Consider the following 20,256-nt stretch of genomic DNA (forward strand, 5'->3'; position numbering starts at 1 on the left):
AGGCGTAAAACTCAAAATCAAAATATTGCGTGAACATAAAATGATAAAAATTTTATACACTAATGAGTAAAAAATATAAAAGATAAAAAGGTACAAGGGGGCATTGCCAGGTAGCTGGGGGTCCAACAGTATGCCGGGTAGCCGGGGGTCCAAGGGGGCGCTGCCCCCTGGCGGGGTTCGACCTGCCCGGTCAGGTCGCGGGGTCAAGGGGCAGCGCCCTTGCGGGGGTTTCCGGGGGCAGCGCCCCCGGAACAAATTTTTATTATAAGAGTAATTTTGAACAAATTTGAAACTACCAAATGGTTAACCTACAATTTATTATGTTTGCCAGGATACAACAAAAATGGCAAAAACATCAATATCAACACTGAGCATATAAAATATTGCATAAATTCACATTTTTTCATGAATGTATTTTAAATATATAGACTTGCTGATATCAAAACAGAAAAAAAAAAAAAATTTTGCAATGTTGAACTAAAATCGGCAAGGAAGAAATACACATTTTGCCATGAATGAATTTCTCAAGTAGCAGGAAGCCACGAATTGAACAAGAAAATGAAGAGAACTAAAATCAAACCGGCCTCCAGGATAAACTTCAAGATCAGCGAAAAGTTTACCTCTTTCAGAGTCGGCTTTCGAATTCCATCAAAAAAACGTTCAGAAATTGCAAGAACGTAAAGAACCCTAAAAATTAAAAGAGGAAAGAAGATGTTTTTTTTGAACGATAGATAGTGGCCATTCAACATTGAACGATTAACGTTAGTAATTAAAAGATTTTACCTGATGCAGTTTTGGCGATTGTCGATGTAGCGCGAGGATGAACGAGAATTAGCAATGGAAAATGAAGAACCTAAAGAACCCTAGAAATCAAAAGAGGAAAGAAGAATTTTTTTTTGATCCGTAGACATTGGCATTCAACATTCGAAGGATTGACGCCGGTGATTAAAGTTATTACCTGATGCGGTGGTCGCAGCTTGTGATGTCGCGGCAGCGATCAACGAAGAGATCAAACACAGAGATCGAACACGCGCGTATAGGGCATAGGGTTTAGGAAAGAAGCGAAACGCGCGTTGAATAAGAGAAAGATGAATGAAGAAGAAAAGCAGAGTATATAGCGGACACCGTAACTTATCCCACGATCTTTTCCCAGCGCGCCAAATCCTCTGTTTAATTAGCGCGAAAAAAGGATCATGCCCTAATAATTACTTCTTAAGGCACTTTTATTTAAGTGCCTTAATATATATGTCTTTAAAAGTAATTTTTTTTGTAGTGATATATATTCCATCCATCTTCATTGTAGCTCGACCATCTATGCTGAGTGAAGTGGTGATATTCTTGAGGGAGGATGAAAGTAGGATGTGCTAACAAATTAAGTCAGCGTCAGTAGAAAACCGGTCTGAGGTTGCCCCATTGAGGTGAGAGGGGCGAGTAGTGTCCGATGTAATCGGGAAATTGAGCTAGCATATAGTAGGAAATTGACCTAAGGTTGCCTTGTTGAGTTGAGAGGGTGTAAGTAGCATCTTTACATGGTCTTAAGGTTGATTCAATTGCAAGATATGTCTTATGGGGAGATTTGTGTCATTAGATTAAATATTTATGTGTCTCTTATGGAAGCTTAATTATGGTCAGGATGGATAAAGATTTATCTCACTTAGAGAGAAACTTTGATATCACTCCCACGAGGGAGGGTGACTTCTTGGAAGATGGGGCCAAAGCTGGTCTGTTATGCTCTAATATTAAGCTTCTTCCCAGCTCATGAGGAGTCCCTTGAACGAGCTATTCTGAGAGAGGAGAGGTTTCTTCTTTCACTCGACTCGAACATAACCTGCAAAGTGCCATACAAAAGGGTGTACCTTCATAAGTAGTCATGGGTGTACAAGCTCAAATGCCCAGCAAATCATTAATATCTATAATTGAAATGATGCACACAATATAAATAATATGCAAGAAATTATATTCATATAAATAGTAACTCATCGTATAAATTCTTATAATTTTTATATCAAATGAACCAATCATTTCATGTGTATTATATGTCACATTCGCATTAGTATAATATCCTTCTTGTTACATCTCGATTATAAGTCATATTTCTATTATCATTTAATCAGTTAACCAATTATAAATCTTATATATCTTATCGATCATATATCTTATTTAACATCTATCATTTGTTTGTCTCATCTATTATCTATTTTATTTATCATTTGTCTCATCTTCCACATAAGTTCATTCATTTTGATTGTTATTACATGCATCTCATATTATTTATATCATAATAGCAAATATATATCATGTACACACTATATGCAATTATCATAACATATAGTTCTATTCAGTGTGCTCATCAATATATATGCATTTTGCCAAAATGCATGTTATGTTAAATGACTAGTAACCACATACATGTCATATACTCATGTCCAGATTTAGTACATTTTTGCACCCTGTCTTTACTCTACCCATTTTAATCAGAATATCATATGTACAAAACTAACTAGTGAAATTTAATATAAGGTAGTTAAAATGTTTAGGCTAACAATATCTACAACACATCAAAAGTTCCATGGTGAAAATTTATTAAAATGAAAGATATTATATTTTAATATATTTCTAAAGAAAAAAATGAATTAAACTTAAAATCATTGAAAATAGAAGTAGAGTAGAGGTTACTTATAATGATCATAACAATTTTTGTAATAGAAGTAATGAATGAAAAAGCTCCGGAAGATTTTCTCTCTCCTCTCTCTCATTCCTTCCTCCCTTCCCTCTTCTCCATCTTTGTTTGCCAGCAAGGCAAGCAAAATGGGGAGGAGATGACTTAATATGAGAATATTTATATAAAAATATATAAAAATATCATTTAATGTCAGCCACTGTGACGCCTCTAACTACAGTTCCATTACACTGCATATTGAATTATGAGTTACTGTAGAATATTGAGTAGAGTGTTGTTGTGCTCGCCAACCCAGTCCACTATGCTGCACTTCAGAATTTCATAATTTCAAATAAATTTCTTTTATGAAATTTGTGCTATTACAAGTCTAGCGGCATGGTGCTTAGGTGGAGCTTCAGTCAGAACTCTCTTGAATCTCTTGCCCAAGGTCCCAAGCTCCTCTATACAAGCACCCTTTATGTATGGAGTGGGATCATATTTATAGATTTTTGGGTTGACATGCCCTATAAATATGGAGAAATCTAGAACAAATCTTAGGCACTCCAGTGGACGGCTTGTATTGTTTATTTGATCATAAATATTCATTTAACATTTAAGTGCCATAATGTTGTCAAAATTAAGTGATTTTAGGCTAGTTGGATTTTTCTCATTGAGCCGCTTGATTCGACTATAAGCATGCCTATTTTGGAGATCATTTGGTCAATCAATTAATGTTCTAAAGCTCTCAAAAACATTACATGCTCTTTATTTGGGCCCGGATTGGGCCGATTTTGATGTCATTGAGTTTCTCTCATCGAGACATTCAATTCGACCATACATTTGTTGAAATCAGACCTTAGATGATCCAAAATTTGATTTTGAAAGTTTTGAATTCAAATATGCATCAAGATTTGTGGCCAATCAAGACAATTATTTATGACGTATCAACCTCAGTACAAAATTATTAAGCTTAATGAGTTGAACACTAGTCATGTCAAAAAATACTTCTAAACCAATAGAAACTATACTATTTGCCTATGATTTATTTGATTCAGGTCTCCACCATAAAATCTTATTAACAAAATAATGAATATCCTTAAGCATATTCTTCAACCTATGTCCACTAATAATATTTTACAAGAGATAATTTGTCATTCTTAATTAGACTCATATGAATGGCATGACCTAATTGACATTTCATTATCCATAGACTAACTAGGTTGACTCAGGATGATGAAACCATAATATTTTAATCATATTGATAATTCATCCTCATTTATTCCCCATAAATAAACTTAATTTTCAATCATCAATCTAGTGCATCATAATATCCTTAATTGGAGAAATTATTCTGTGCGAAGGTCGGACGCAGTTCTATCTTTGGAGACGAATCTGATGCAGCAACGTCAGTGGTACCGAGCTACGGTGGTGTGACTTGACGCATTCTGATTAATCTCCGAACAACATTCGGCATCCGCACAGAATAATTAATCTCTTAATTGAGAGTATTTAAGAGCATGAAGATCAATATATAGTAAATAATAGAAACTCAATATATATTTATTATACACCTAACAAATTTTAATATTGCTAACAGTCAACAGCTTGCAGGTAGCAGGTCATTTTCCTTGATCCTCTAAGAAACGACCAGGTTTTAAATTCTCAAGAAATTCCATGAGTTATTACGCCACCATTAAACTCAACAGCTGAGCAGTCAAGGCTAGCATTGGCAATACTTGACCGTTACGCCGTGTCGGCAGCGATCCAACACTGCACTCCTGCGTCAAAACCGGTCTTCGGTTGCGTTGCCCGGTTGCCCCATTACCTGTCAAATTTATTATATAAATTATTGAAAAAAAGGTTTTTTGTGCAAATGGAGCTCTCGCCCTCCACACCGCCGAAAGGTCGGACAGAAAGAGACCCAAGTCTCCGCACTCCAATAGAAAGTTTCCGCGGATCGAAAACCACAAGAAAAAAAAAAAGGAACTTTTCTAACTTCTCATCGTCGTCATTCAAAGAGGAAGCCGGAGGCAGAATCTCCATTCGATCGTCGTTTTTCTTTATAGTAGGTAACATCTTTTAAAGCCCCTGCAATCTTTCTGTTTGCCACTTTTTCTTCTCGTTTGTTTCGGCCTTTTTAGTCGATGAGTTTGAGAAATATTGGGATTGAGGAGATTGATAGACGGATTTTGATCTTTTTTTTTTCCCTGAGTATTTGTTGGTGTGTCATCAATAATTGGAATGGATTAGGTTTTGATGTCAATTAGGTCTGTGATTGAGATTATTGTTTAACCTGGGAGGGAATTTAAGGTGATTGTTTGGTCTCAAATCTAATTATTTCTGTACTACATGTGGTTGAAATTCAGTTGTCAATGGGCCCTTTGTTTTACTTTTACTTCAGAAACATTGAATGTGGAGCTTGTGAATTTAACAAGAACGATTTATCTCCACTTTTTTTTCTTTGCTTAATGGTACAAATTGAGACTATTGGAAATTGGATATGTATATTTTGAAAGATTTAGATACATACCGCATAATTTTTTATGTATTCACATAATTAACACCTAATTTTTAATATTTACTTATATAATAACTTAATCTAAAAATCTCTTCAAAAATACCTAAAATTTTTTTTTCTGAAGTTACTTGATATAATTCTGATAAACTATATCTTAAGTTTCGCAGGGTGAGTGTTGTTTTTAATGTTCAATTCCAAAGTAGCTTTTAGACTGAATTCAGTTGAAGAGCTCTAGTGTGGAACCATGGGATCCATATTTATGCAGTTAGGTTTTTAACTTGATGGAGACATTGTGAAGTGAAGGATGGTTTTTTATATACGGATTGAATGTTTGAATATATTTTGAAGAAGACAACAAGAAGGATTTAAAGGAACAATGAGTTATACTTGTTACTTGATTATGGCTGGCAATTGCTTTTGATATCATCTATAGTACCTTGGGGAACATGCTTGGTACTTATTTTCTTGAGAGGGCACATACACGCATATGTAAGAACGCATCGCGTGCTCGCAAAGTATACAAAACTCAGTCAATGCTGTAATAAAGCAATTGTTTTTTCTTAATCTTTGTTAGCTCTTCATCTGTCCATCCCTCTCTTAAGTTGATTCTTCTGTTCTTGTAAATCAAGTAATCAAGTTCTGCGTCAATATCTACTTTCATTTAACTCGCCATCATTAAATATTTTTAGAGCTGAATTTTATACTTACAAGAATTCTATGCGGTAAAATTAAGACATGTTAAGATCAAGTCTTCACTTTCCTTTCATCTCAGTCGTTTGCCCTATCCAGGATTTTCTTATCCTCTATAACCAAATTTCTGAGAAAACCTAATTTCAAACTTCAAATTTCCACACAACATTTTATAATTCTCCTTTAAATTCCGTCTTAAACAATTCTCGACTAACCTTACAAACATCATCTTCCTCTTTCATAAAATACTTAACATTCTTTCTTTATTTTCAAGTTTAAACCTAGCACACCTAAGATAAATTCAAATACTAAATCTGCTTACAGCCAACTCCATTCAAGAATATAATTTATGCTCCATTTTTCCTCTTGCACAATCCAATGCATTTTCCTTCCTTTGATCTTTATAAAGACGAGTCCCCATATCTTTGAAAATAAAATTTTTTAAGGGTGATCCTCTCAAAACAAACCTTAAGCATGTGCTTGATTCAATAATCAAAGCCAACCTAACCTAATTGAGTTTAGTCCAACTATCCAACCATATTGATTCAAATAGACCCAATTAGGTAATAATGATTGACTAACCCAATCAACCTAAACTGATTGACTTGATCAGCCTAATACATCCTAGCCATCTACCTTCATGAAAAAAGGGAAAAAAATATAGCTTATTTTAATGTATATTTTAAATAATTAAATTTACTCTATCAATGTTCTTCAGCGCCTTTAGATTTCTAGAAATTTTCTAGAGCTTATGGTTGTGTTTTTGGGTGTCTAAATTGATCATTTGTTGCTATTGTTCACGATGTCTGTAAAGCAGAAATCCTCTTCCACTACTCTTTGCAACAACAACTAACCGATGGCAGCCTTTACGCCCTGCGGCAGCCTCCATTTCCTTTTTTACTTTATGTTATTATCCAGGGTAGTATAGACATTAGCCATTTACTTTGTGTATTTAAATCAACACTTGCTACAGTAATCAATTAATCAAGTTTCATCCAATACCGAGTCGTCTTCCTCCTCCAGCTCTTCTGCGATTCGCGCCTCTACTGTGTCTCAACTTCATCAATGTCATTGTTCCTCCCCTTCACGTCTTCATCCTTAATTGAATTTCTCATTTATCATCTCTTACTCGGGATAAATTTTCCATTTATCTCTTTCTTTAGATGGATTTTCTAGCTCTATAATAAAGTTGTGAATTTTTGGTTCCTCTTGTAGTAGTATTTTAACTCTTTGAAGTAAAGTTCTTTGTAGTTGAGGAGAACTGATCGATGCAAATTACCTATATTTAAGTTATCAATTTTGAGTCACTGTTTTGCTATCCTACATCAAATATATTTGCCGTTTTTTGTCTTTTTATCATTTCTATATCTACAATCCTAATGGTCCTCATTACACGTGTAACTTATTTTGTTTATCTTTTTTTTTTCCCAAATTTTGGGAGTAAAATGGTTATTTTCCATTTAGACATGTTTGACTGTTTGTAGTATTATAGATGTTATTAGGGTTAGAATGATAAGAGACAAGTAGTATTAAAATTTTCTTTAATTTAATCAATTTTTACTCCACCCATCATAAATTTACTACGAATTTGATAGGAAACACTTGGATTTCCAAGTGTTTCACACCAAAACCAAGAGGATCCAAAGGAAGACTGCTGTCCACAGCAGAAAAACAGCCAACTGCATGAAAATCTGAGAGGAAACGTAGGAAAAAAAAACACTGCAAACACTTTTATTTCGATAACGGATGAAAAGCACTTGCAAGATACAGCTTTCCTTCAATTCGAGAGGAAGGAAAAACTCTCCAAAAGATCTCCGGCGAAGCCAAGAGCCCAAGAAACCAAAACCTAGATCTCAAAACAATTCAAATTCAAGATGCCTCTAATTCCCCCCCAAATCTCCTAATTATACAAATTCCTCATAAAGGACAATAATGGACTTCCTAAAACAGCCCCTCATTCAAAAATCTCCCTCCCAAATTCAATTTGAGCCAACGTGGGGTCCACAGGGGAGTTCCGCCCCTTTTCTGTTTTCCGCCTGGCATAGTATCGGACCAGTCCAGTGGGGACCGGTCCGCTCGTAACAGAATTCATCATAATATTTTAATTTTTGTCTCACCCAACTTGGTTAACAATTTAATCATACAACATACTTGGTCTAATTAAAATTTTATAAAATTATATTTAAGTCTTCATAATATTTTCTTATCATATAGTATTATGAAACACTTATATTTTAATCATCTAATTTTAACTCTACAAGTTATTCCCTTATCTACAGCTCCATATGAATCATTACTCTTGCTTAAAGATGACATTGCGTTCTATGGGTATAAAAAGTCCTCAAATATTCAAATTAAGGATCTACCAACTTCATAATCCGTAATAGCACTTCGTCAATGTTTTTATTAGTTAGTGCTGTAAGTGAAGTTCTTAAAGTTAATTTTCTGTCTACAGATTATTTTTGTTCATTCTTTATTCTAATTGAAAGATGCCTCAAAATCTCGTAAAACCGTAGTGTTCCCCTTAGCTTCCTCTGTTTTCAGTACAATGATGGAGAACTTGAACTTAGAATAGAAATCTACATTAGAATATGGCATCATCAAAGGAAACAAATTTCATGTATGAAACCAGGTAAAGAAAGAGGATAATTAAGTATTAGCTTTTATTGGTTCTATCTCAAGGAGTTTTGCAGATTAGGTGGAAATCTTTTACTGTGAAGTTTTTGTACTGGAAATGATATCTAGTATTAGTTTCTGAAGCTGATGGAGGTTGTTGGTGTTGATAGACCAGATTACATTCTATATTTTTGTTACATCACAAAACTATGTTCCTTACTCACAGGGGCAGACCCAGCCCATTTTTTTAGGGTGCGCAAACTCTTGTGATTTGCGAAGGCGAAGGCTGGCGACCTCTTGCGATTGCGAAGGCGATCTGATCTTGCGAGTTATGAATGATGAAACGAGAGGGATTCTAAGCCTTCGACTGCGATTCTACGAACGACGGGAGACGGGATGGGCACAACTGGCTTATGATTAATAAATTCCGAAAAAGCCCTCTCTAATGAATTTTTTTTTTCAGAGTGGGCATTTGCCCACCCTCACTTCACCGTGGATCCGCCTATGCTTACTCGAGTTCATTTTTGCTTCACTTGTTAATATAAACATATGCATTCTTCTCATGAAGTCACAAGTTGTTTTGATAGATTTGGTGGTGTATGTAAAGTATTCTGAGTATATAAGGACATGGGATTGTGTGTCTATCTATTCTGGTTACTTATGTTTATTATCATTTAATTTGGCTTTTGAATGTCAAAGCCGCTTGTCAAAGCACATCACCATGAATGAGGCTTTCTTAAGCAAATAACTTCCTCGATCATTTGATGCAGAGATGCAACTATATCACCATCCCTACTCACTGGACAGTCAGAAAGTACGGCTAGTATTAGAAGAGAAGGGCATTGATTACACATCATACCATGTAAATCCTCTCACTGGAAAGCATATGGATTCATCATTTTTTCGCATGAATCCTTCTTCAAAGCTTCCTGTCCTTCAAAATGGTTCTCACATTATTTATCAAGTCATGGATATAATCCAGTAGATCTCTTATCCTGCTCCTGTTCCAATTAGTTCAATAAGATTTGTTTTACATACTCAGAAAGAAATTTGTTATGTTTTAGGTACATAGAGAGAGTCACAGTCTCTTTGAATGGTGGTGAAAGTAGCATCAGCAACGAAGTTATGCTGTGGATGCAACAAATTGAAGACTGGAATCCTAAGATATTCACACTATCTCACATTCCAGATAAGTATAGGCTTTTTGTTTCTAAGTTTGTGAGGAGGGTGGCGATTGCTCGAATGGCTGACGCCCCTGATCTAGCCAGTATTTACCATGCAAAACTGAGAGAGGCTTATGAGACTGAAGACAAATTGATGGATCCAGATCTAGTGAAACAAAGTGAGCAGAAACTGAATAAACTCCTTGATGAAGCTGAAACACAGTTGAATGAGACAAAATATATTGCTGGCGAAGATTTTACTTTAGCCGACTCAATGTTCATTCCAATTTTGTCGCGGCTCACTCTACTGAATCTTGAAAAGGAGTACATCATTGGGAGGCCTAGATTAGCAGAATACTATGATATGGTTAAACATAGATCAAGTTACAAAATTGTGATTGGGAGATATTTTTCAGGATGGAGAAAGTATAGAACATTGCTGAAGACTATCTGCTTTTTGTGCATTAGAAACATGTTTAGAAAGTATTGAACATGATTTTTAGTTCCAAGGGTGTAAAATGTATTGACTATATCTTTAGTTAAAGATGGTAGCATTTCGTATTGTAATTGAGTTATTTACTTCAACTAAATAAGGAATTGGCAAGGTTTAATCAGGTCAGGTCAGGTTTCTAATTTACTGGCTTTTAAGAGAATCATTTCTTTTCTTCTTTGGTTTACGCATTTCATCCTATCTTTAAATTTATTCAGCCAAGAAGAAAAAGAGCTTATTTTCTTATGCGATGGAGCTTTATGTTAGACCGGTCCAGCCGGTCTACATGGGACCGGCTAAGGCGGATAGAATCCGCCTCCCTGTGCGCGCCGACTGAATTGCAAATCCCACCGAGCTTAAGGAAGGATTTTTTGAGGGAGTTAGGAGTAAAATTTGAATGTAGGGACTGTTTAGAGATTTTCTTTTGAATTGTATGCATTTATTATTATTATTATTATTATTTTTTAATTTCATTTCTTTTTAATTGTATGCAGTAAATAGTTTGTTTTCCTAGGATTAGGACATCTTGAATTTGGCTGAAAATTGAGATCTCATAGGTTTTCTTTGGGCTATACCAACGTCTAGAGATTTGGGAGTGAGATCATCCTCTCGAATAGAGGATCAATTGTATATTGTTATTTACTTCCACTAGTTGATGTTCGTGCTATAAAATTCCAGTTTTTCTTTGATTTTCAATTGAATTTGTGGAGATTTCTCACTGTTTTTCTGAAATTTATAAGATTTCTTTGAAATCTTCGAGCGTTTCCTATCACTTTAGTAGCTGTTTCTTTGACTAAACATTGCTGTTCTTTACTGTATTTTTTCTGTGCGCTTTTAAAGATCCTTCAATCATCTACTGTGGAATCTTTTGATCATCAGCTGTAAAATGTACTGTGAGACAGTTTGTTCACTTCTCTGTCTCTGTTCTTTGCTCATTGCCCTTTTCTATGAGGATATGTTCGAAATATTAACCTTTAATAAAAAAACTCTGTACCATCTACCTACTTCTTCGAATATTGTTGCTCAACCTTCAACTTATTAACAGCTGTGTTTGTCTATTGCCACCGAATCCGTTGTTGTTTGGACTTAGGCTTCGTTTGGGACAGCTTTTTATTGTTTCTTAAAACAACTTTTTAGTACGAAAATTAAAATTTTTGTACTAAAAAGTATAGCTTTAAGAAGCAGTAAAAAAGACATTCGAAATGAAGCCTTAGCATATGAAAACATCATACTCTTCTTATATTGAAAGCGTCATCTCCTTTAATGAAACCCTTGCAACTAGTGAAAATATAGAATAGTTGATGCTGAATCATACAACATTCCTAAATCTTCTTGTGTTCTTATAAAAAATTCTTTCATATGAGTAGCTGAACATTTGATCGATTATCTCCACCTTTGAAAGCTCAATGTGCAATGTAATGAAGGGTATATGGAGGATGATTATAGCTTTTTGTAAAGATAGTTGTAAAGTTGTTATAGGAGAAGTAACTTTTTTGAAAGCAACTGTAAAAGCAGCTTCCTAACGTTTTTTTTAAGTAAAAAGAAAGTGGTAACCAAATAGAATTATGATTAGTCTTAAAATAAAATAATAAAAAAAGTTATCCCAAACAAATTCTAATACTCCTATTACACCACCTCATACTTGAACAAATTATTATGTGCGGACGTCGAACGCCGTCTAGAGACCAAACATAATGCGCCCCGTCATCCTGCTCGGTACCGCACTCGGTGCTGCTGACGTGGCGCATTCTGGTTGGTCTCCGGATGGGGAACTGCACTCGGCATCCGCACAAAATAATTTCTCCCATGCTTCAAAAACTCATCACATTTCTTGAGCATGTTACAAATTTTCTTGCATATATCAATTATAAGAGTAAAAGAACTGGCAAATTACAATGCCATTCAAATATTTTATTATCATATGAAGTTGGCATCTTTTAATTAATTGATTAATTAAGAGTTACATTAATTAGTGGTTTATGCATCCTAAAGCTTGGGAGGACGGGGTAATTAGTTGATTAGTTTAATTAATTGCTTCTTTTAAGAGGAAAATGGGCTGATTAGTTGTTTTACAATCACGAGAGGGTGAATAAATTTATACTATATATTTTTTAATAAATACTTATAATTTTATTGTTGGATGTGATCGATTCTGATCGATTAACTTGTAATTAGTTCTGTATATATTGAAGTGGCACTCTATAATAGTTCTCTAATAAATACAAAAAATACAGCATTATTGCAAGTTGAACTTACAATTTAATTGGAGTTCATATTTCTTATGCAACTTGAAGAAATATTTAGGATTTAATTGAGATCAATTTTCTTTTTAATAAATTTATTTAGTAGGTTATTTTTATTTAAAAATAATAATAATTTTTAAAAATCCAAAATATATTTTATTATTTTTTTGAATGTTTTTAAAGAACAAATAACATCATTAGACTTGTTGCGGGTTAGAATATATGCGGCGATAAAGTTATAATCTTACGTCTTAGCGTTGTATGGATATTCAGCTCACACAGAGAACACAAGATTTTTTACGTTGAAAACCATGGAAAGAGAAAAAATCACGAGGCCTGACCCAATTAAAAATAATTCCACTAGAATTCAAGTATATTACAGTGGGCTGACTCGTCCCTAAGGGCGATCATATTACAAATGTCAACCGTATGGTTGAAATCTAGTGACAAACGGGGATGAAAATCTGGTGTCACTTGGTGGTCCGTCGGAAGTCCGGAGTTACTTGGAAATTCATGCATCAGTTGGTAGTCTGATGGTGGTTTGGCAGAACTCAGGGCATCAGGTGATGGCTCGACAGAACTTCAGGCGTTCGGAAATGGTCCGATGGAGCTTCGAGGGTCAGGTGGTGGTCCTACGAAACTCCGGGCGTTAGGTGGTGGTCCGGTGGAGCTCAGAGCGTTAGGTGGTGGTCCGGTGGAGCTCAGGGCGTTAGGTGGTGGTCCGGTGGAACTCAGGGCATTAGGTGATGGTCCGATGGAGCTCAAGGCATCAGGTGGTGGTCCTGCAGAACTCTGAGCGTCAGGTAGTGGTTTGGTTGAGCTGATGGCGTCAGATGATGGTCCGGTGGAGCTCAGGGCGTCAGGTGGTGGTCATGAGGAACTTCGGACGTCAGGTGGTGGTCTGGTGGAGCTCAGGGCTTCAGGTGGTGGTTCTACAGAACTCCTAGCATCTGGTGGTGCTTCGATGGAGCTCAAGGCGTCAAGTGGTGGTGGAATGGAGCTCAGAGCGTCATGTGGTGGTCCTGCGAAACTCCTGGCATTATGTGGTGGTCCGACGGAACTCCGACGGTGGTCGAGGGGGCAAGGAGGCAAGATCAATCTCTGATCTCTCTATTTTCCCCTTAGGTTTAGGGCTCCCTTTTCAAGAGGAAGGAGGAGTCTATTTATAGATTTCATAGAGTTACATGACCCGTAAATAGGAGGATCAGTGGTAAATGGGGAGTGGTTTGGATGGATGGCTGATGTGAATCCCTTTATCGTGGACCGTTCGCTAGACATTTGAAGGTCTTAATGATGTTGGAATTCTGCGATTTTGGGTTTGTTGGATTCTTCTCGTCGAGCCGCTTGATTCAACTATATGCATGTCACGTTTAGAGCCGTTTTGTAATCTAAATGGTGGTTCGAACCCTCCAACGGCGCTTCTGATCCTTGATTTGGACCAATTTGGGCTCAGATTGAGTGAACTTGGTGTCGTTGGGTTCATATTTCTGAGACGTTCAGTTCGACTATAATTTTACTGAAATCGGAGTTCAGATGGTCCCAAATTTAATTTCGGAAGTTTCCAACTTGATTTTTCTCGAGATTTGTGCTTGATCAAAATAATTTTTTGAGGATGTATCAAGACTATATATGTCAATCAACAGCGCTAAGTATTGCAAAAAGCCAAAAAGTACCAAAGTTTTTATATGAAGAACCTATGAGGAAAAAAATCACAATGTCTGGCATAATTGAAATGATTCTAGTAATGTATATCATCAGTTACAATTCCTTTATTAGAGAATTTTTTTTTTAGTACTGAAGTGCCTTAATGACATCATAAGTGAATGACATTGGGCTTATTTGACTCCTTTTGTCAAGACTATCATTATGATTTTAATCAAGCTAGATTTAAAGATAGTTTTGTCCTTCAACTAATATCACTAAGTTTTTTATTCATTTGGAGTATATCAGATCATTTTTAGTGTCATTGAGTTAATTTTGTCGAAACATTCTGTTTAACTATAAATTTATTGAAATTAGAGTTCAGATCATCTTAAAATTATTTCCGCAAGATTTGTACTCAATTGGATGAATTTGGTAGCTACTTAACAAGGTTATTTTTATTTTATTGAACGTCATATAAGTTAATTTATATGATGACAGCAGTAGTCATAAGTGACAACAACATACACCAATTATGATCAAATGTGATCACCGGCAACAACCTATGATCACCGACAACCAGCACTGACAGCCAAAAATTGCGATGGCCAGAGACTATGGGCGACAAAAACACACAAAACATTTAAAAATAAATTGATTTATTAAAAAAATAAAAATAAAAAATTAAAATATTATAAATATTTTTTATAAAAAAATAAATAATAAATTAAGTTGATGCCAAATAACCAGATGAATAGTTTTGGAATATTTCCAATGAGCTTACAATATGATTGCCGGTTGACCTTCACTACAAATGGCAGCTGCCAATATCGCTGTTATCGAAAAAAAAAAAAGCCAAAGAGCCAATCCGATACGAATATAAGAATATTGTTTGCGTTAAAATAAATATAATAACGACAATGTTCATCATGAAGAAAATTACGTTATAAAATTCTAATCCTATTTTTCTTCACTTCAACGAAAGATCTATAAGCTCCTTTTTGTAAAGATGCCAAATGCCATTATTTATATGATTTTTTTTTCCATTATTTATGCTAAATGCCATCAAATAATTACATCAAAATATTCTAATAAAAATTAATTAGGATAAATGAAAAGTCATTAAATTATTTTGAGATGATTGTGTTATATGAGCTATATCTCAAAATTTATATTACACATATTTTAAAATTCATGCTAATTATAAATAAGTCAATCCACCATTTTAAATAAAATTAAAAAAAGCTGTTTTTTAAAAGATTGTGAAAAGAAAGAATTTTCAGGATATTGCTAGTTTACTTCAATGATAGCTATTGTTTTGAGGCTATTCATCAGGAACTATTATTCTGTACGGATACAGGGCGGTTCTCCCGGACGGTATACGCTCGGTACCGAGCACGATACATTTTTGAGGAGACGTGGTGCATTTTTATTGGTCTCGGATACAATCTGGACTCCGCACAGAATAATAAATCATTCATATTAAGAAACATGTTTTTGCTCATTTTTCTTCTATGGCAGATTTCTCACAATCACCAAATGGATGGCTACTTTGGGGACCAAGATAGTGCCCTTGCTTTGTTTGTTTATAAGTCCTAATTTTCAACCATCTTTAAACACTTAGTTCATTAACTCTTTATGTTTTTTAGCTTTGCAAGTTTTGTCAACAGCTTCGATTCCTATTGACTTTTTTATTTTCAATTGTTGTCTTGTTATTATTGTAGGTCATAGGGCTCTCAAAATTGGGTCACACGTCGGGTTCGGGTCGAATCCGGAACCAGTTGACCCAACCCGAACCTGACCCATGCGGGTTGCCGGGATGACCCAAACTGACCCGCAGACACGTTTTGAAGGAAGCGTTGGACGGTGTATGGCACAAGCGACATCAACGACGTAGGTGGGCGAAGACGCAGGAGGGCGACGGTGTAGGCGACAACATAGGCGAGGTGAGGTGACATGGCGAGCTCGTTTTGAAGGAGGCGTTGGACGGCGGATGGCGGACGCCGCAGGAGACGACGAGACAACGACAGGATGTCACGCGACTGAGCGATGACAACGGCAGGCGTGGTGACGACATGACGCGACTGCAACTTCATGCGTTTTTTCAAACTGGTTGAGTTCTGGTTTCTGGGTCAACCAAAACCCAACCCGTTTTTCCAAACGGATGGAATCCGGAAACCCGATTCCGACCAGTTTCAAAATCGGGTCAGGTCTAACCTGAAATTTATAGGTCAAGTTCGAGTCGAATTTTCATATCGTGTTAAATATTGACACCTCTAGCAGGTCCGACTTATTATAATTATAGTTTATAGTTAATATTTCAGCTAATACTCTCAATTATTCCAAACGAATAAAATATTCTCATTTTTTTCTCTATCATTGTATGAGATTAACTTGAGTTATGAGAGATGGGAGAAATAAAGAACCGTCATTTCTTCTACATATATATTTCCATATGACAGATAGATACTATAACGAAATGCTCAACAAATGACAAAACGCTTATACCATTTCTTCTATAATTAAAATTTTGATGGAGATATTATGATTTGATAATTTTTATTATATGGACACTCTTCATTAAGATTAGTTTTTAATTAATAACTGTACCTTTTATGTAAACAAGATATTGACTAGTAGAGCCCTAGGATTGCTTTGAGAAACGTGCATATTGTGAGAGGGAACCAATCACTTCCATCAAAATTCACCCAAGATTCAAAGAATTTGATTTGATCTGAAGTTTATGAATTTTAATATAATGGCACTGTCTACAAAAATCATGATAAATGATTCCTTACATTATTAACATAAATTTTTGGAATCAAATGCTATCAATTCAAGGAATATCAATGGAGAATATTTTTTTGACTTGGCTTATCACACTATATAAAGAATAAAAATAAGGATTAAAATTGAGAAATTTATTTTTAACTAAAAATTATAACATATAAGTAATTGGACATTTCATTAGAACATCTTTCATCCTAAATCCTATCACGTCATGTCATGTTCTCAATATGATGTTTTAAATAATTGTTGCTGGTGATTAGAGGATGATGATCATATAATGATAATTAAATGATTATAATTAGATAATAATAAACAGTAATGATTAGGCAACAACGTTCTAATGATAATAGTCAGATGAGGACACTTATTAATGGTGAACGTCGTCATTGATTAGCTGACAAGCTATGAAATTCTTTAAATCTCTAACCTTTCTTTAATTTCAAAATGACGTTCTTTTTATGTGGAGAATAGACTTTTATTTATAAGTTTTTGTAGAATTTTAACTAAATCCTCAAACAATCTATCAGATGGTCATGTTGATTTCCTAATTCATAAATAATTCTTTCGGAATTTAGGTGCCCTAATAACTTCAAAATTGGGTGATCTAGGGCTCCTTAAATTGCTCTCATCGAGACCCTCATTTTGATTGTAAACACATAATATTTAAAAATTATTTAGATTTTATTTGGGATCACTTTTTGCTACTTTATAAAGTTGTTTTTTGGTACAAATCTCTTACAAGCATGAATAAAACAGTGGTTTAAAGTTGTCTCAAACGAAGCCTTAGCTGTTGAAATAGAGTCTGTAAATTCCCAACCATGTTTTAATTGTTTGATTTGATCTCATTTTGTTTTAAATCAAAAACACTTTTTTTGTGGCTTTGAGCTTTGCTCAAATTAGAATTCCAATAGTTTGAATTTAAATTTATAAGTTTTTTACTCATAAATTATATCAAAACTCTTATTTGATCAGATAATTTTATGATTATCAATTATATCAACTTAATAAATGAGTTTAACAATGTTCTCATTAATTAACCCAAACAGGAAATGCAGACACTGATAATTACTGTTGATTAGCTTACGAAGTTGAGAGCTCGACTCGCGAGCCAAATCCCGAGCTTGAACACGAGTCGAGCTCAAAAGGAGAGCTCGAGCTCGACTTGTGCCACTGAAAACAAGCTATTGAGTGGCTCAATTTCGTGGTTTGACTGCATAGATGCCAATTCACGAACAAGATTAACACATGCAAAGGTCAGTTCATCTTCTGCGGTTTACACGCGCTTCCCCGGTTCACTTTCGGATGCTCGCACTAGGGGTGTCAATATTTGACACAACCCGAAAATCCGACTCGAACCTGACCCGAAAATTCCGGGTTAGGGTCAACTCGTTTGTGAAACGGGTTGGGTTTGGGTTTAGTAAATCGACCTGTTTAAAAAATTGGGTAGGGTTTGGTAGATCTGGAAACCCGAAAATGACCTGGAATGACCCGAAATGACACAACAAACGGTCTTCGATTTTGACGAGCTTATACTCGAATCGAACGGCTCGACGAGACGAATCCAACGAGCCCAAGATCACCAAATTCCGACATCACTAAGATATTCAAATGACCAATGAACGGTGCACGATCGTAGGATTCAATATCGGCCGTCCATTCAACCACTCCCTATTCGCCCCTGATCTCACGCTTATTTACGGGCCATGCCACTCTAGAAAATCTATAAATATAGCCCTCATTTCTCATGAGAGGGGATCCAAGCAAGAGAGATAAAAAGAGAAGAGAAGGAAGAAGAGAATGAGGAAGGTCCTCCTCGACGGCCGCCGGACCACCGCAGAAGTCCCGCCGTACCACAGCCGGACCACCGCAGGAACCTCGCCGGACCACCACCGAAGCCTCGTCGGAGTTTCATTGCACCACTACCTTAAGGTCTGACGTTCAGTCCCTACGTCCTGCTGAAGAACCGACGTCCTGCTTAAGGTCCGACGTTCAGTCCCTACGTCCTGCTGAAGACCCGACGTCCTGCTTAAGGTCCGACGTTCAGTCCCTACGTCCTGTTGAAGACCCGACGTCCTGCTTAAGGCCCGACGTCCAGTCCCTATGTCTCGCTGAAGACCCAACGTCCTGCTTAAGGCCCGACATTCAGACCCCGGTCTCCTGCCGATTACGGTCTTCCCGACCTCCGTCGCCTACTATGGTCCTTCTGACCTCCATCAACATACAACGGTCTTTCTGACCCCGGTCTTCTGCCGACTACTGTCCTCCCGACCTCCGTCGCCTACTATGGTCACTCCGACCTCCATCACCAGACAACGGTCTTTCATACCCCAGTCTCCTGCCGACTACGGTCCTCCCGACCTCCGTCGCCTACTATGGTCACTCCGACCTCCCTAGGATTGCTTTGAGAAACGTGCATATTGTGAGAGGGAACCAATCACTTCCATCAAAATTCACCCAAGATTCAAAGAATTTGATTTGATCTGAAGTTATGAATTTTAATATAATGGCACTGTCTACAAAAATCATGAAAAATGATTCCTTACATTATTAAGATAAATTTTTGGAATCAAATACTATCAATTCAAGGAATATCAATGGAGAATATTTTTTTGACTTGGCTTATCACACTATATAAAGAATAAAAATAAGGATTAAAATTGAGAAATTTATTTTTAACTAAAAATTATAACATATAAGTAATTGGACATCTCATTAGAACATCTTTCATCCTAAATCCTATCACGTCATGTTATGTTCTCAATATGATGTTTTAAATAATTGTTGGTGGTGATTAGAGGATGATGATCATATAATGATAATTAAATGATTATAATTAGATAATAATAAACGATAATGATTAGGCAACAACGGTCTAATGATAATAGTCAGATGAGGACACTTATTAATGGTGAACGTCGTCATTGATTAGCTGACAAGCTATGAAATTCTTTTGATCTCTAAGATTTCTCTAATTTCAAAATGACGTTCATTTTATGTGGAGAATAGATTTTTATTTATAATTTTTTGTAGAACTTTAACTAAATCCTCAAACAATCTATCATATTGTCATGTTGATTTCCTAAATCATAAATAATTCTTTAGGAATTTAGGTGCCCTAATAACTTCAAAATTCGGTGATCTAGGGCTCCTTAAATTGCTCTTGTCGAGATGCTCATTTTGATTGTAAACATATAATATTTAAAATTAATTAGGTTTTATTTGGGACGACTTTTTTACTATTTTCAAAGCTGTTTTTTGGTACGAAATCTCTTAAAAGTAGGAATAAAATAGTGATTTAAAGTTATCCCAAACGAAGCCTTAGTTGCTCAAATAGAGTTTGTGAGGTCCCAACCAAGCTTTAACTGTTTGATTTGATCTCATTTTGATTTAAATCAAAACACTTTTTTTTTTTGTGACTTTGAGCATTGCTCAAATTAGAATTCCTA

General features: G+C 35.7%; 1 protein-coding gene across 5 annotated transcripts; it reads left to right on the forward strand.

Annotated features, from left to right (window-relative positions):
* The first annotated feature begins 4,521 nt into the window (after window positions 1–4,521).
* LOC110097956 (glutathione S-transferase TCHQD) lies at window positions 4,522–10,265 on the forward strand. 5 transcript variants are annotated; one of them, XM_028697498.1, is made up of 4 exons: window positions 4,589–4,728; window positions 5,345–5,441; window positions 9,254–9,464; window positions 9,548–10,265. In XM_028697498.1, exons 3-4 carry the CDS (start codon window positions 9,256–9,258, stop codon window positions 10,134–10,136), a joined length of 798 nt encoding a protein of 265 aa, XP_028553331.1. In that variant the 5' UTR covers window positions 4,589–4,728; window positions 5,345–5,441; window positions 9,254–9,255; the 3' UTR covers window positions 10,137–10,265. The 5 variants fall into 5 exon arrangements, with proteins under 5 accessions (XP_020680292.1, XP_020680294.1, XP_028553331.1 ...); XM_020824633.2 differs by lacking the exon at window positions 5,345–5,441 and having other exon boundaries at window positions 4,522–4,728; XM_020824635.2 differs by lacking the exon at window positions 5,345–5,441 and having other exon boundaries at window positions 4,584–4,724.
* Window positions 10,266–20,256: the final 9,991 nt, after the last annotated feature.

The sequence above is a fragment of the Dendrobium catenatum genome, unplaced genomic scaffold (genome assembly GCF_001605985.2).
Source record: "Dendrobium catenatum unplaced genomic scaffold, ASM160598v2 fragScaff_scaffold_946, whole genome shotgun sequence".
Classification (NCBI taxonomy): Eukaryota; Viridiplantae; Streptophyta; class Magnoliopsida; order Asparagales; family Orchidaceae; genus Dendrobium; species Dendrobium catenatum.

Excerpts from the sequence above, each read along its gene's own strand:
- LOC110097956 (XM_020824633.2), top strand. The coding sequence starts at position 4,533 with ATGGAGCTCTCGCCCTCCACACCGCCGAAAGGTCGGACAGAAAGAGAC. Across the intron at positions 4,729-9,253 it reads GTCGTTTTTCTTTATAGTAG|AGATGCAACTATATCACCAT; the intron begins GTAACATCTTTT and ends CATTTGATGCAG. Across the intron at positions 9,465-9,547 it reads CAAGTCATGGATATAATCCA|GTACATAGAGAGAGTCACAG; the intron begins GTAGATCTCTTA and ends GTTATGTTTTAG.